Source organism: Copidosoma floridanum, unplaced genomic scaffold, assembly GCF_036245765.1.
Source record: "Copidosoma floridanum isolate Cflo_tuat_1 unplaced genomic scaffold, Cflo_Japanese_pri ptg000030l, whole genome shotgun sequence".
Taxonomy (NCBI): domain Eukaryota; kingdom Metazoa; phylum Arthropoda; class Insecta; order Hymenoptera; family Encyrtidae; genus Copidosoma; species Copidosoma floridanum.
This window is the reverse complement of record NW_028321907.1, coordinates 31,860,060-31,876,577: the sequence shown is the minus strand read 5'-3', so window position 1 is coordinate 31,876,577 and position 16,518 is coordinate 31,860,060. Positions and strand designations below refer to the sequence as shown.

Sequence of the window (16,518 nt, the reverse complement as noted above, 5' to 3'; positions counted from 1 at the left end):
ACTGTACGTATTAGGGCACCAAATTTCAACAAGGAGTTCCTATACTTCTAGTACACAAATAAACGATATAATCATTTTTATTAAATAAAATAGTGTTATGCAAGTGAAAAAGCTTTAATAGTCTTAAAATATTTTACTAAATTTACGGTTTTTAGAAAGTTTCATAAATAGGGACATGATATTAATCAATAGCTACAACGTTTCATAATTATATACATTTTGGTCTTATAATCCTTTTACAAAATAAAGTATTTTAACAATTGAGAACCATATTTAAAAACTAAAATAATAATGGTAACTTTATAGCACACCAGCTAATACTAGAATTTATACTGTTCAAGCTCACAGTTAAGAAAAAAAATCAGAGAAGCAAGTATGATGAAATTTATGGTCATAATAGGGACATTAACCTTAATAGTTCAGGGAAAAAAGGTTGGCCTGGTAGCAGCTACCTTAAGTGAGAACATACGTTGCCACGATTAATTAAATTTACATAGTTATGTGTGGTATGCATTCACGTTTTACAATAGTGATTCTATCAACGATTGTTCTGAAATAATTTTTTCAAATTCTTGAAAAATCGATGGGATGGATACCCTATACGAAATAGTCAGCACATTCTGAAAAATAATAAGATGGCTGTTTATCATGTAATATTAGACAACGTTTGTTTTATAATTGTTTTACATGGGCTCTTACAAAAACGAAGTGTTGGATACTCTATAGACAAGAGTCAACGCATTTTTAAAAGTAAGGCAACGATTGCTTTATACTTTGACCTTTAATAAAATAACACTCTGTAGAACGCTCTCATAACGTGCGGAACATTGTCTACTAACTATGCATACGCATTACACAGCACTGTTGTACTATCTCTAAAAAAACCAGTGTACGGATCGCCGAAACGACATGATTGGTTGGGTGACCCATCACAACGCCGCTGTGCTAGCTCTCGGAAAGCCGGTACATGGTTCACCGAAATGAGCTGATTAGTGGCCATTATGCAAGATCTCCGTAAATGCTTGCAGACACGCGAGTGGTGCTTGGATCGATGAAACGAACCGATTAGTAGTGCGATCCACCTCTGAGCTTGCTTTTCTAAAGCGCTTGTGGTCTTGCAAGTGAAGTGCAGAGGGCCCACTGTAGACGTTAAGCTTTTCTGCGTAAGTAATACCATTAAATCACTACCTATGGTTAACGTATAGTGATATATATATACTGTACTATGTAGCTATGTACGATTATTGTCATACCCAACGTTTTTGCACATGTCTCATTTCGTCTGTAGTGAGGGACTGTATAATGGGAAGATTCTTACTACTAGACTAATGATTCTGTAACTTTTTGTAGAAAACATACACTTTTAAACATTTTAAGTGATTTACGAACTTAAAGAAAAATAAGTTGGTTGCTAAAATGCTTCAAACTTAGCCGCAGACCTTTTGGAGGATACTATTGTAAGTGATCAACAAGATTTTGAAGAAATACAAAAAGCCTATATCACTATCAGTACGAAACCTTTTTTACTTCAAAAACTTATGCCCATTACATTGACATCTATTTTTTCTATCGTCAGTGCCAAATGTATTTTTTTTTTTTTTTTTTTAATGAGTTACCGTGACAGTGTACTGGCCTAGTCGCCGGGGACACTCACACACCACCTATTGTGGTCGTGTATTGCAGCACCTATTTCCAACCTTTTCACTGATGTTTTACCTAATCCATGGGCACAGTGAGAGTACCTCCGGTGAAACACCTTGCCACTTAAGCTGACACTCTCATCAACGGTGCATCGGGTCCACTCGCCAGGACCTAATGTATTTATGGAGGTGATATCATGCAAATACCGTTAGTGTGATTATTAAGATCTTATCGTATCGTTCCAAAATTTGCGAGGAATCTGTCCTAGTAAATTATTGTACAATAATATGGCATCGTACCTCACAATGACTATGCTGCGGCAGGATCTCGCAATGACCAATGTTTGTTATTTGTTTATTTTAAGGAAAATCGTTAGACATATATTTATTTTGCAAGATTAGAATATTATAAAAATATTAATGGCTGCAGATTAGAGCTATAGTGTAAATGTAGAATATAGTTAATGTTTACTGTAACTTAGAAAAAAAATATAAACATCAGGACCTACAAAAACAAATTTTGCATGAAATAAGTTAAACGCTTAAATAAATTTAGACCCCCAACAGATGTGAAACATCAAAAAATATGTTATGGAACTCAGTAGTATTTGATTGTCTATGGTAAAAATAGTAGTTTTTGTCAGATAAATGCCATCGTCTCCAGAGCTATTATGCGGCCCAAGGGACCTGCGAAACACGGCCCGAAGGACGAAAGGCAGCCACGGAGCAATGGCGCTTATGTGGCGGATCCTATTTTTTCTACCAAGCGCACATTAGCCTCTCAAAAATGCGTGAAGTAGGAGAAGTGTTTATTTTTTTGACTCTAAATAATCTTTATTTCATATTTTTTTATTAAAAAGACAGTTTATTTATCAATATGTAAATATTATAGATGCGGAAAAAGCAAATTATGTAAATATTTTTTTTGTTCATTGACATATAAACAACGAGAACGAGAAAGAACAATGATACACGACGAAAAGTATCTATACTACCCTTAGAGAATACACATATGGAAGAAGCACGTAATGGGATAACGTGCAGGCAACTGAAGAGAGAGAAAGCAATAGGTTTGGAGTAGCCCACTTTTCAACCCTTTTCTCCTTGTTCGTTCACGATTGGCTATTCGTTGACTATATGTATAGGTATAGTAGTATTCCACTTTGGGTAAGTGCCGTCTGCTCATAATATTTACATCAGTCGAGTCAAAAGCTTAATTATTGTAAGTATCACAGTAAATAGCTAATGTAAGCGTGATCTTGCAAAAGTTCTGGTTAAAAAAAAAATAACATGAAAACGTGTTTCGTGCCAACGCGTAAACTCAAAAGTTACGACTTAGCAGCTAAAAATATAACCTTTTACAGTCAAATACTTATGTACACTTTCTTCAGAAGTTTTAGTATTATACTTTATAAAAAAATAGAGTTGCATATGAAATATATGTTATTATATGTATAATATTTTAGTGCTGGCAAAGATGAAAAGAGAAGAGACTGGGCGAATAGTCTAGCTATTATTCGTTGTCAAATAAAAATGACGAACAACTCTTTTATTTGCAGTCATCATTTTGAACCAAAATACTTTTATACTTGTGGGCTTTGCAAAAATGTTAGACTAGTATCATTAAAAATCACGCTTATAATAGTTATTCACTGTGATACTTACAATAATTAAACTTTTGACTCGACTGATGTAAATATTAAGAGCAGACGGCACTTACTCAAAGTGAAATACTACTATACCTATACTTATAGTCAACGGATAGCCAATCGCAAATGAACAAGGAGAAAAGGGTTAAAAAGTGGGGTACCCCAAACCTATTGCTTTCTCTCTCTTCAGTTGCCTACACGTTATTTCATTACATGCTTCCTCTATATGTATATGCTCTAAGATACTACCTAACTACACACAGATGTATACATTAGTTTAACAAACGTTCTGTGTATTGCTTTCTCTGTCTCTCTGTCTCTTTTCGGATACCTGTTGACTGTGCGTAGTTAAGCACGTGCGTGAATTTTGTTGGCTCTTTACTAAAGATGGGTTAAGATGGAGTTTGAATAAACACATTTGGAAGACCCTGGGAAAACTTTGCATGACGGTCAAATATCGATATCTCAAAATAATCCTGTTTACAAAGAAGAAATTTGTTACTTGTTCTAATACTAATTCATCATTTTCTACAAGCGCAAAAAAGAAATGAAAAAGGCCTACCTGTATGAGTAAAATAGAGAGAAAGAAAGAGAGAGAGAGAGAGAGAGCGACCATGACAGCAGAAGATCAATGACTATCTCTATCTCAATTACTTATACAGGTAGGGGGAGACTGGGTATCGTTCTACCAAAGGACGGTTGTAACAGTGGTCATATTGGTGAAACTATAAAGGAGAACTGCCAAAAACAAGGGGGGGGGGGAGTGGAGTGCTCGGCCGCTTGTGCTACACAGTATAGCAACAGATGACGTGTTATATCAACGACAGTAGAGGCCTACTTTACTTTTGGGAAGTGAAAAGTGGGTATTTTTGTTAAATTTCTTCTTGCCATTATCGCTGTACATATACAGATTGAGGAATGAGTATTCTTCCTTGTTATGAGATACACATTGGTGCATAAAATGCAGTGATTAATTTTGATGTAAGTTATGTTGTGTTCACATGGTAATTTTTTTTCGAATCAGTGTGGTAGGTACAGTTGTGACATACTGCCGGGGTACGGTTGTGATACAAGTAAAATAAGTTTTTTCTCTTTCAGCTGCCTCGTGAACGTTCCAGAAAGATAGAAAGAGGTGCGTGTGCCGTTGAAAGGCATGCGATGATATAAAGCAGGGAATTACTGTATGAAAAGCTGCAGAAATGCACCAAGTAAATCACATGACATTACTGTGATACGTTCGTAAACGTGATGCAGCCAATGCGAATGGCAATAATGGAGGCAGCGTCAGTATAGGTTGCGTTGCTCACAACTAAGTTTTTTCTAAGGAGCAGGAACAGCAGTTGTTAACATACTAAGTAGCATGAATATATACTTTCGGTATATAATATCTATAATAAAAAATTATACTCTTAAAAAGTAGATACAAGCCATAAAATTTTCCAAAATTGATGCTTTTAATTAAATAAATATTAAATTTTAAAAAAAGAAGGTGCTGCTCCATTATGTTTAAACATAAAATACTATACAAGTGATTTGAAGCAGTTTTACTGTATTTTTTTTTAACCTGTCACAACCGTCCCCAGGCATTGTCATAACCACCCCTGGGGTGTGGTCAGTTGTGCCATTTTTACTATTTTTTTTTATTAACAGCTGGTACGTGTAAACGGCTGTACTTGCAGTCATACTTTTTGTACACATATATAGAGGAGTCTTTAATTTATTATGCCCAGCAATTTTCATCCCACTGAGTGTCATACTTTCAAAGTTACGGGCTCTGAAGTAAAAATTGGCACAACCGTACCCAGTCTCCCCTTACTGCTAAAATGCCTAGTTCATTTTTTTTCTCAACATTTTGCGCTTGTCAAAACAAAATAAAAAGTGCTTAATGATATAGAATTTTTCGCCCTACTCACTGGTACTTTTCCATATACTATATATCCAATTGTTAAAAGATATAAGCAAAAAGAACTCTGAAACACAATTTTACACAATTGTAACATTGTTAGATCACTCAAAAATAATCATAACTATTTCTTTTGAAATTGGGGGCCCCAGTTATATATAGTATAAAAAACGCCGAATTATCGATCAATTTTCTAGTTCAGCAGTTTCTTGGTTGGTATCCATAAGTAATAAGAACACAGATTGGATTGGCGTGCTGTGTAGCACAATCAATAAGATCCTTGACTACAAATCCAAAGGATGTGGTTCGATTTTTGGAGTTAGGGGAAAATTTTATTCACACATATATAATATATAATATATTTGCGTACGTATGTATATGCTACATGTATACAATACATATATGATATTTAATTATTATGTAGTCGTATATATAGCTATATATACGGGTTGTACACTTTACAGACAAGAGAGGGGTGTCAGTAAGCGCGCGGAGAAAGAGATAGAGAGCCGAGCCGAGCCGAGCTGAGTTTAACCGAAGATCGTGTCATCGCACCGGTCGCTTCACAGCGTCGGTTGAACCCCCAAGTGCGCCAATAGATGTTTCACATCAAAAAGTCAAATTGGCTCTCGCTGTTCATTGATCATTAGGGCTTGTAGTCAAATTGGTTCCACAGTCATTGAAGCGCATGGTAAATTGATTCTCATACACCTATCATATGTATTGCAGTCGAGTATCGAGTAGTACAGCACTTTGTTAAATATATGATTAGAACATTGGCATAACGATAAAATTGTGAATCATCGCTACGCAAAGGAGAAATGAACACCTATACCATTTCAAAAAACAAAAGGTCAGTGATAATATATTGTATGTATCAGTCGTGTTTTTAAGGAAGTTGACTTCCTTAAGCAATTGACAGTCAGTTTTTGAGTAAAATTTGTGCAGAGCTTCAAAAATGTATAAAACAAATTTATGCAAAGTTTCAAAACTCTGAGTGCTTATAAAACGAGAAATTAATCAAACAAATTTAGTGAATTTTACATGCATTTTTACGGAAGATAGTCAAAAGCAGCTCTTATGATAAAAAATTTTCATACAGTAAACAGTCCGATTTGGACAAAACTGTAGTCAACAGTAAATTAACATTTGCCTGTTTAATATGTAAGACAATCATGTCAACAAGTTCCTCGTAAAAATATTTATGAATAAATCAGCTAGAGAGTAAATACAACTCAATATTAAATAACGAGACGTGCACACGCCTTTCTAACCTAAAAAAGACACAAAGTCTGACCTCTTACTCAGACCCTCCTTCAAAGGTAGTGAACCTCCTTAATAGTTATAGTTTTTTTTAATACTCATTTTAGTGTTTGATATCGGAGTGTTTATCGAGTAAAAGAGGTAAGACTTTGCTGTAAATTGATAACTATACTATTAGATTTTCTTAAACTCTTAAAAATAATCTTCAACGTTGGACGAGCACTTTTCTCTAAACGAGAAATTAAGGGTAAATCACGGTGGCGTGGGAATTGAATTTCCACGCATTTTTATACTTCATTTATTTTGGTGAATATTTAGACACGTACATTATACATACCTGAATTATGTGTTGGATTATTTATTTTTTCTTTATTACTATTTTTTTCTTTGATTCATTATTGATGAATTTGTTTATGTATTGATGTTATTAAGTAAAAATTTTTTTAATAAAAAAGAGTTTCTTATGCTGAAAGCATTTTCCCATCTTTAAAGATTTAATCAACATGAAAATTCAAATTTGAGTGCGTATTTTTTGGCATTGGAGGCAAAAATCCAATGAAACGTTTATATATCAATATGTACCTACATTATAATATTTATATATCATGTGTGTATCAAGATGTAAAGTAACAAAAGTGTATGAAAAGAGACCAATTAAAATCATTAAGGATTGATTTATGAGCAGAAGTTGCTGGTTTGGTCGTTATGTCTCAATAATTGTCAAGGACAGTACAGTGTTATATGCTGAAATCATACACGAAACTGTGGAGTAAACCAAAATTTATACAAACAGTCGAACTCTCGAAGTATTATGTAAATTTTAAATGCATTCAGCTTAACAAATAGGACATATCATAAAATAAAAATGTGTAAAATTATTCTTATAACTTATAATACTTGTAAACAACTGACAGTTATACAGATCTGCGAAAAATTTATAAAAATTTAAATACCCATGGTGTGATCTCCTCACATTGCTCGTGAGCCTACGATCACTTCAGGTGCGCTAGTATACGAAAAAGCGGACGAGGCGATCAAGCAAACGAGCAAGTGCAACGGTGTGGCAGCCGATTGTAAGACCAATGAATATACTTTGGCAATTTGTGTACTGCTTACTAATCTATAAGAGCTATTTGAGAGCTAGCACAAACATGATCTGCACGTAAAATAAAGTTGATTTATCACTGTAGTAAAAAACTGTGGGTCACAGCAATAGTCATGACTCTGTCTCTATTGAGTAGAAAGGCAGAGTTCTTACATGTGGTAGCTGCTACAGGGCCAAAGTTTCATTGGTTGGCTACTACACACTGCCTCCACCATTTTACCCATAAGAAGGACGTTCGCTCCCTGTTTATCATAGTATTGTATCGTTGATCAAATTCCTTAAGCATTGTAATACATGATATGTAATCCCCCGTAAAAATTTTAAGTTTGGCCAAACTTGTGCAAAAGTTCATGTTTGGCGAAACTTTGGCGAGAAATTTTCGAGCTAACTTGAGTTTGGGATTTTCTTATTGCCCAACCTTGGCCAAAGTTTCTTAAAACATGAACTTTTGCGCAAGTTTGGTCAAACTTGAAATTTTTACGCAGAATATTACTCTGAAAGAAAAAAAAAGCAATTGAATAATGAAGTTGACCGTTGACAGCAACCTTAGCTTGTAGACGAAAATTGTAAGCAATACTTTTAACTCTTAATTTTCTAGAACATTGTGTGGAAGTACGGTCAGCAAAAGTAACGGCAGAATGTGTGAGATTTTTAAATATCCATTTTTTACAAATTTAACGTAATATTATACTGTTAAAGGAATCTGCAGAAGTTGTGAGTTGTAGAAACTCTCGTATTCTTTTTCATTATCATCTCAGCTACTGGATCACAACACTTCCAAGAATGGGCTGACATGAGATAATATAGTATTACTACTGAACGTCCATGGTCGGGTACATCATTTATACATGAGATCACGATCATTTTGGGTGAGCTAAGTAGTATACGGAGAAGCAGGTCGTACGATTGATTGATACGATTTATCATAGGCTCGTTCTGGTAGTCCACGTGCCATGTGTGTTTTTTAAAAGAGCTAGCGCAACGGGGTGATGGTGGGTCACGCGACCAATTAGTATACTTTGGCACTCTATGCAATTCTCACACAGTTCATTATACCTTTACACGTATTAGCAGTATTTTTAAACTTAAAGAATTTGTAGCGTAGGAGAAGTTTAGAAACGTAAGGTTTTACTTTGGTTTTAGTTTTAAGGATGCAAATATGCTTTCGAAGGCTCTGACTAGAGAATGTGAGCAGGATAGTGTTACCCAAAATTAACCTATCATCATCGTCTTTGTCTTGATGGTTTTTACTGTCGAACCTCATAGTATCAATTTTGATGTCTTTTTCTCATTAATAGGTTTTAATTAGAATGTCCGCTGGGATCCCAACATTAATTTCTTTGATGATGCCCTTCTTGTATCTTCTGAAGCCTGGAACGAAGGCTTCCAAATTTTGCTCTCTTACATCTTTTCTTAACATTAACAGGTTCATATCAGAGATTCCTTTGAATAACATTTCGGCCTTAGAGTATCCTCGTCTGCAGGCTTCAATTAAGCTCTTGTATTGGTCCTGTAAGAGTAAAGAGACGCTGTACAGAGTAAGTTTAATTTGACTCAGTTCTTTGTATTTTAGGCAAACGCTATTAGGGCTTTTGTTGTCTGTTGCGTAGGTATCCGCTCTCTCGTCAGAAATGACTGAGAGCTACATTGCCAGTGTTGAAATTGTCTCCATTGATAGCTTGTTTTCTATTGTTTTCCATTTTCATTGAAAATGTTTAGTATTACAATTGTTGAGTTTTCTTTTTGTATTTTCCTTTGTCAAGTTAACGTTTACAGTGTCATTTGGCGTGAAATGGAGGATGGGAATAAACATGACCTTTTTTAATTTGTTTTTACTCTCGGTAATCGTCATAAATCTCTCTTGAGAGGTAGTACAAACCGTCGTTCAGTCTTGTTTTTTGACCAGGGCATCTGGTGGCCCCTTTTTCTAGTGAGTTTCTAAGGGTTGACTATTGAAGGTCAACATTTTTGGATTAAGGAGAACCAGCCATCAAGTAAGATCGCAGGATCTTCGATCATTCTGATGCACTAGGTGCAACGTAGTCACCTTTTAAGGTTAGCACCGCTTAAGTATGACTTTTTAAAGAAAAAAAAAAAGTTTATGACTATTATACGTTTGAATTTTAGAGACCATATGACTTTTATTAAAATCCAGTTCAGTTGTTGCAAAATGTTGACGAGATTATAGGTGCCATCGGTGTCCATGTTACATTTTGTCTACACAGAAAGTAGGTTTCCTGTAAGTATACAGTGAACGGAATACGTACACCTACAGGTGTCGTGCCGTCCTTGCAAAATGGAGTGAATGTTCAGTGTTCACTGAGATTTCCCGTGCATGCACCCTACTACTGCGCGCTCGTCTGCATTCACTGAGATTTCTCATACACGCACCTAACTACTGCGCGCTCGTCTGCGTTTACTAGGTTTTTTCCTGCCAACGGCTTCAAGCAGAGACTTTTCTCGCTGGCCAGCTAGCACGTTCGGCTAAGCTTCTTCTTCTTGTTCGCGGACCTTTGAAGTAACAGATCGCTCCCGCGTAGTCAATCCTGATAGTCAAAGTCGCTGCAACACTTTTTCAGGCTAAGCATGCAACGCATGCTGTCATGATCAGGGCAGCATTCTTAACACCGCTAAATTGTCGAATGTAAGATATAGCAAATGACCTCTTCAAGTAAAGGTGATTTTATTGACAAAAAAAAAGGTAATTTGATCAGCCTGCTTCTTTGACGCCAGCTCGAACGACTTGCTTTATCATCGTCTCGAGCTGAGCCCTTTCATAGTTAACTTGTTGGCGTTATCATCCAAGGCTAACTCAATCGACAGGCTTCGTCGTCGTCTCGAGTTGGGTCCTTTCATAGTTAACTTGTTTGTGATACCACAACCAAGGGCAACTCGAACGACTCGCTTCGTCGTCATCTCGAGCTTAGTCCCCTTATATTACATTCTGAGAGTCGTGTTTCCTCGTAGCGAACTCTTGGTCCAATATCTTTGTACGAAATTTTGTTAAATACAGATTTTCTATTGTTTAAAGTCGAGTCTCGTTTCTTCATTTCCTGTCACTCCCGTGCAAATAATAAGAAATTTCTTGGAACTGGAGCAAGATAATCCAGCGAGAAAATGATAAATGTTTATTCAATTTTTAAGCATTAAAAAACATTTCTGCTCATCTCATGACCCTCGCATCCTCAGGTCACGAAAGCAGAAAAAGTTTAAAAACAAAATGAATATTTAACAAAATTAATTTGGGAGACCAAAACCAAAAACCAAACCCCTACCCAGTGGTACAAACACCAGCACAGCCGTACAAAGCTATACTGACTCTCAGTGTTCCAGACACAGTCTGCATACTTGAGAACACCAACAGAAAAGCTTTTTTGTAAATATCCTGGAAGATGTAAATACCTAGTGTTAGTGATGTGAGTTCTCTTGTGCAGAAAAAATTTTCCCTATTTACCAAAATTCAATGTAATAGAGTCACCCAAAGTACCCTACCACAAGTTACTCCATAAGCTTTACCTAGTTAACAACAAATTGCATTCGCTACAGTAAGCCACGACGTTGTGAATCATCGCCTTCGTAGTAAGCCGTCATCTTACTTATAATCGAGGTGTTTACTAAAGATAATTTATCTTATATCAATATTATGTTGTGTTAATCTCTTTCATTGCTTTGGGTAGTGCTAACGGTGGTTGCAGTAAGGAAGAGACTTAAGGAGTAATTTAATAAAAAAAACGACGTTTAATGGCCAACCCTTGAACGTTGCTTCTCTACAAGCATATGTATTATGTATGGGGTAAGTAAATTAGGCAAACACACTTGTAGAATTAAGTTAATGTCCTTTATCATTTACATTGTACAAGGAGTTAAAAGTGGATTAGGAAGAGTAGCAAATGAGAGAGAGTAAATGTAATGAGTGCCGTGTAGCAGTCAGCTTGAATCTCTCAGTAGAACTAACGTAAGGCTAGGTAATCTCAAAAAAGCAAATAGTAGTGAAAGCGCTACCTCGTGGAATATATATAAAATATAAGTAGAACAAGCATAATACACAACATTTCCTCCCTCCTTTTTTTATTTTATATATATATATATTTTTTTAAAAGATTTAAATATACTAGGGAGTATAACGCTGCGGTGGTCTCCGGTTCCTCTCTGATCGGTGTACTGGTGCACGGTCATTCTCGGGAGTTGGAGTTCTTCGTGGCGGTGTCCTTTGCGGTGGAGTCCTTGGTGGTGTTGCAGGTATCTGGACCTTTGGGGGCGGCTGCTGGTTGTCCTGTTGAAGCAGAGCAGCTGACTGTTCGTAGTAACGTGTACGGTGTTTATCCTTGTCTGTCGCTGCTGGACTGGTTAACGGCTTTTCTGCTCTTTCCTCTGGAACCCCAAGCTTCTCATGATGTGCTTGGATCTAGTCCACGTGGAGTTTGTGAATTCTTTCATTGCCTTGAATTTCGTAGTGCAGATCACCAAGTCTCTTGACGATAACACCTGGGATCCGCTTGTTTAAGCGAGCGCTACCCGAGATGAAATAGACTGATTGTCCTTCCTTGAACACTCTAAAAGCTGAGTTGAAAGTTGCTTGCTGTTTCTCGATAATGCGAGTTTTAGTTGAGTTTCGTCTGACCAGATCCAGTCGAGTTCGAGGCACTCAGTTTAAGAAAAGTTGAGCAGGAGGCTGTCCTGTAGTAGAGTGCGAAGCCTTCCTGTACTGCCTCAAAAACTCATTTAGGTTGCGTTGAAGAGAGCCTGTTGTAGTTCCCATTTTCTGTGGAGAATCCTTGACTGTCTGGACGTACCTCTCCGCTTGGCCATTGGTGGCTGGGTGATATGGTGCTGACAGCTTATGATGTTTGACTCCACTTTGACGTAAGAATTGCTGAAATTCTTTAGATACGAATTGTCGTCCATTATCTGATACGACAGTGACTGGAGCCCCGTAGGCTGCAAATAGTTCATCGAGGATTGCTGTGGTTGCTGTGGTCGTAGTCGAGCTGGTCACCTTAAACTCCATCCACTTGATGTAGGCGTCCACGATGATCAGCAGCATCTTATTAGCAACAGGCCCAGCATAGTCAATGTGTATACGTTCCCATGGACCTTTGGGATATTCCCAGTGGTGCTCTCGGAATTCAGCTGGAGCATGTACACATCCAGCACATATGGTACATGCCTTAGCAATGCCCTTGATGTCAGCGTTAATGCCAGGCCAGTAAATGAATGACCTGGCCAAGCCCTTCATTTTCACCATTTCAATGTGGGCTGCATGTAAGTCTTCCAGGATAGTTTGGTGAAGAGTAGGTGGAACAACTACTCTGTGTTCCAGTAGCAGGCAATCGGCTGAGAGAGTGTAGTTGCTCTCTGGCATCTTGTAGCCGTGGCGACCAAGGTCCTAACCACTCGTTAGCAGCTGTGCTATCTTTCCTACGTGCTTATCCTTTTTGGTCTCCTTTGCAATCAGCTCAGCCCTCACTGGAAGTTGGGAAAGCTGGTTTACTATGAAGTGGTCAAATTCGTCGAGTTCCACCATTTCTTCCTCCTCTTGAGCAGAGATTGAGTTTACGTGATTTTCCGTTGCAACTGGAGGTGATCTTGAACAAAAATCAGCGTTGGCATTCAACTTTGTTGGTTTGAACTCAACCGTATGATTAAAGTGAGCCAGATAATCAGCGTCATTTGCCATCCTGCTGATGCACAACACTGGAAGAGATTTCTCTGGATGCAAAATCTGAGTCAGTGGTTTGTGATCAGTAATGAGATGAAAATGCCTTGCATATAGATATCTAAAAAAATTTTAAACCGCCCAAATGATGGCTAAGGCCTCCTTGTCGATTTGGGGGTACTTGTGCTCCGTTGTGGTCATGGTGCGTGCAGCATATGCAATCGGTCGCTCGGTCCCATCATCGAGCCGGTGCGATAAGACAGCTCCAAGTCCGACTTTGCTCGCATCTGTAGCTAGGACCAGAGGCACTGCTGGGTCATAGGGTATCAAAACCTGTGGAGAAACCAAAATGTTTTTTAGTTCCAGGTAAGCCTTCCTCGCATCAGAAGTCCATTGAAATGGCTCTCTCAGGAGCATATCACGGAGTGGACAAGCTCTTGTAGCAAGATCAGGTATAAAGGCGCTGTAGTAAGTTGCCTTCCGAATGAAGAGCTCTAAATCTTGAGGTGTAGTAGGCTCGGGTGCATTCAAAATTGCACGGATGTGCTTATCTGACTTATGTATACCACGCGCATCAATTTTGTGACCCAGAAACTCAATGGCAGGTGCAGCAAATGTGCACTTGGATCGGTTCAAGCAGAGCCCACTCTTGTATAACCTGGTCAGCACTACATCCATAGTTTGAAGTAAACTGTCGAGTGAATCAGCAGAAAGCACGAGATCATCAAAAAAGTTGAGCACTCCTGGGATATCCTTGATGAGTGACTCAATTTTGCGTTGCCAAATTGCTGCAATGTTTGCTGTGCCGTAGACTGCTCTGCCCGGACGCATGAGACCGTGGGTTGGCGTGTTCAGTGTTAACGCCTCACTAAATTTTTCATCTACTGTTAAGTAAGTATATACGTCTGTAATGTCTAAATGGCAGAATACTTTTGCCCCATGCATCTTGTTAAAAATATCGTCCTGTCTTGGAATAGGATGCTCATCAATAACAATTCTTGGATTGAGTGTAGACTTGCAGTTGCCTGTGATGCGTATCTTACCATTTTCTCTCATGACTACGTGAGTTGTCGAGGCCCACTCGGAGTGATCGATGCGCATGTAATGTCCCGATGCAATTTTTTTGTCAATTTCCTTTGCATCAGCATTTTTCAGAGCGTAGGGAATTTCTCTGGCTCTTGCAAAAACTGGTGTCGCTCCTGGTTTTAGATGCATCGTTACTGGGGGGCCCACCAACTTACCAGCAGACAGGCTGAAAATTTTATCGTGCTTATGCAGCAGATCTTCCAACCACGCTGTCTGCTCCTTGGATAACTCCGGCGTTGTAGTGATGAGGTTATGTATCTGGCGTGGAGCGAAAATCTCCTTCCACTGGATCTCGTGAGTGAACTGCACTAACCACTCACGCCCGAACAAAGAGCATAATTTCCTTCAATGACGTAAAGATCCAGCTACTTCGTCGTGTTACCCAGTGTCACACTCACTGTAGCATAGCCCATGCACTTGAGGGAATATTGCGAGTAACTGGCGAACTGCCTGTTTGTTGGCTTGAGCGAAAACCCTTGCCCGATTGCTCGCATGTTATTGCTGCCGATCAGGCCACACGGTGCGCCAGTGTCAAGCTGCATGTCGACAATCGACCCGTTTAATTTGACAGGAAGCATTTTTCTTTCGCTTGGACTCAGTGTGTGGACTTCGTTTACCGAATTTAGATGAATTAATCTATCCACCTGCATCGGTGTGTCTACTTCCTTCGTAACTTGATGTATCGTAGACTTTTGTTTTGATTTGCATATTTTTGATATATGGCCTTTCTTTTTACATGCATGGCATACAGCTTCTCGAAACGGGCCCTCAGAGCGTTGGTGCTGAGCGCCACAGCCACAGCATATTTGTTGCGCGCCTTTTTCCTGCGAATTTTGTGCACCTTGTCCCGCTTCCTTGGAACTTTTTTTCTTGTTTGTTTTCTTGTTATGCTTTTGCTTCTATGTCAATGCAAGCAGGGAGTTGGCTTGTTCGATCTGTGCATCTCGCGACTTTACCTCTTTGACCGTAAGGCGTGTCGATTCTAGAGCATGAGTTATCTCGTATGCGTCTTTGAACGTTCTAGGTTTCTTTGCGATAAACTCGTCACACATGTCACGAAATGCTAAGCCATGCATCAGTTGCTCGATCAGCATACGATCGAGAAACTCGCCGTTATCGCAATACGACGCTCTCTGCCGCAAACGAAGAGCAAAGCTAGTCACTGTTTCGTTTTTACGCTGAATAATGCGACGAAACTTTACACTCTCGGCGTATTTATTTTTCTCGTGGTCGAAGTGTTTTGTCAGTGCCGTTGTAATTTCGGCGAATGTGCACTCCTCGGGGGTCTTCGGGACAACCAATGATTTCAGAGCATCGTTCAGCTCTGTCCCCATGTGCACTTGTGCGTAGTTTGCATGCAGATTCTCCGGCACTTTACTCAAGTCTAAAGCCCATCGAAAACGCGTGAAATAATCCGACACCAACGTGCTGTCTGATGCACGGAACGGTTCGAAAGAAAATGGCAGTGGCCGTGAGCTTGTATCTCGCTCTTGCCCCGAGGTGGCAGCAGCCGAAAAGGCTGGCACTGCAGCTCTTAAAGCACTTGCTAATGCTTGTGCGATCGCTTCTTGCACCTCTGGCGTAATGATGGCCATCTTGATCACTCTCGCTCGTTTCTTTGTATACTACCTCTTTCCTCTCCTTGCGGAATGTATCACTCGAACTTCTGACACCAATTTATTGTGTATGGGGCAAGTAAATTAGGCAAACACACTTGTAGAATAAATTTAGGTCCTTTATCATTTACATTGTACAAAGAGTCAAAAGTGGATTAGGAAGAGTAGCAAATGAGAGAGAGTAAGCGTAATGAGTGCCGTGTAGTAGCGGCTTGAATCTCTCAGTAGAACTAACGTAAGGCTAGGTAATCTCGAAAAAGCAAATAGTAGTGAGAGCGCTATCTCGCAGAATATATATAAAATATAAGTTGAACAAACATAATACACAACAATATGGAAATCAATTTATAGTACTGTTATTTTCTAATTACAGCCAATCGTTCTTAAAGTGCCCAGTGGGGGCGAAATTTCGGAATTTTTCTCAAGGCCAATACCACTTCTCATCCTGATTAGTAAGAAATAAAAATAATAATACACAATAGCTGTAATTCCTGGCTAATCTGTCACAATAAGGACATGTTAAAATATTTAGCCATAATCCAATATGTACTTAAACACATTATTTTCTGTCTTCATACGTTACATTGTACAGCAGTTACC

The 16,518-nt window shown here is 38.5% G+C and overlaps 1 protein-coding gene across 1 annotated transcript; it reads right to left on the bottom strand.

The window, feature by feature from the left end:
- Positions 1–12,946: 12,946 nt before the first annotated feature.
- Positions 12,947–15,897, bottom strand: LOC149373595 (uncharacterized). Its single transcript, XM_089596922.1, has 5 exons — positions 15,218–15,897; positions 15,039–15,171; positions 14,701–14,991; positions 13,355–14,617; positions 12,947–13,282 (listed from the first exon to the last, which is right to left on the bottom strand). The coding sequence occupies exons 1-5, from the start codon at positions 15,895–15,897 to the stop codon at positions 12,947–12,949; spliced, it is 2,703 nt and encodes a 900-aa protein (XP_089453048.1).
- Positions 15,898–16,518: the final 621 nt, after the last annotated feature.

Bases quoted from the DNA above. Each gene is read 5' to 3' on its own strand.
- LOC149373595 (XM_089596922.1), bottom strand. From the start codon at position 15,897: ATGGCCATCATTACGCCAGAGGTGCAAGAAGCGATCGCACAAGCATTA. The intron at 14,992-15,038 runs GTAAAAAGAAAG...TCAAAACAAAAG, and splicing joins AGAAGCTGTATGCCATGCAT to TCTACGATACATCAAGTTAC. The intron at 13,283-13,354 runs GTTTAAAATTTT...CCACTGACTCAG, and splicing joins CCTTAGCCATCATTTGGGCG to ATTTTGCATCCAGAGAAATC.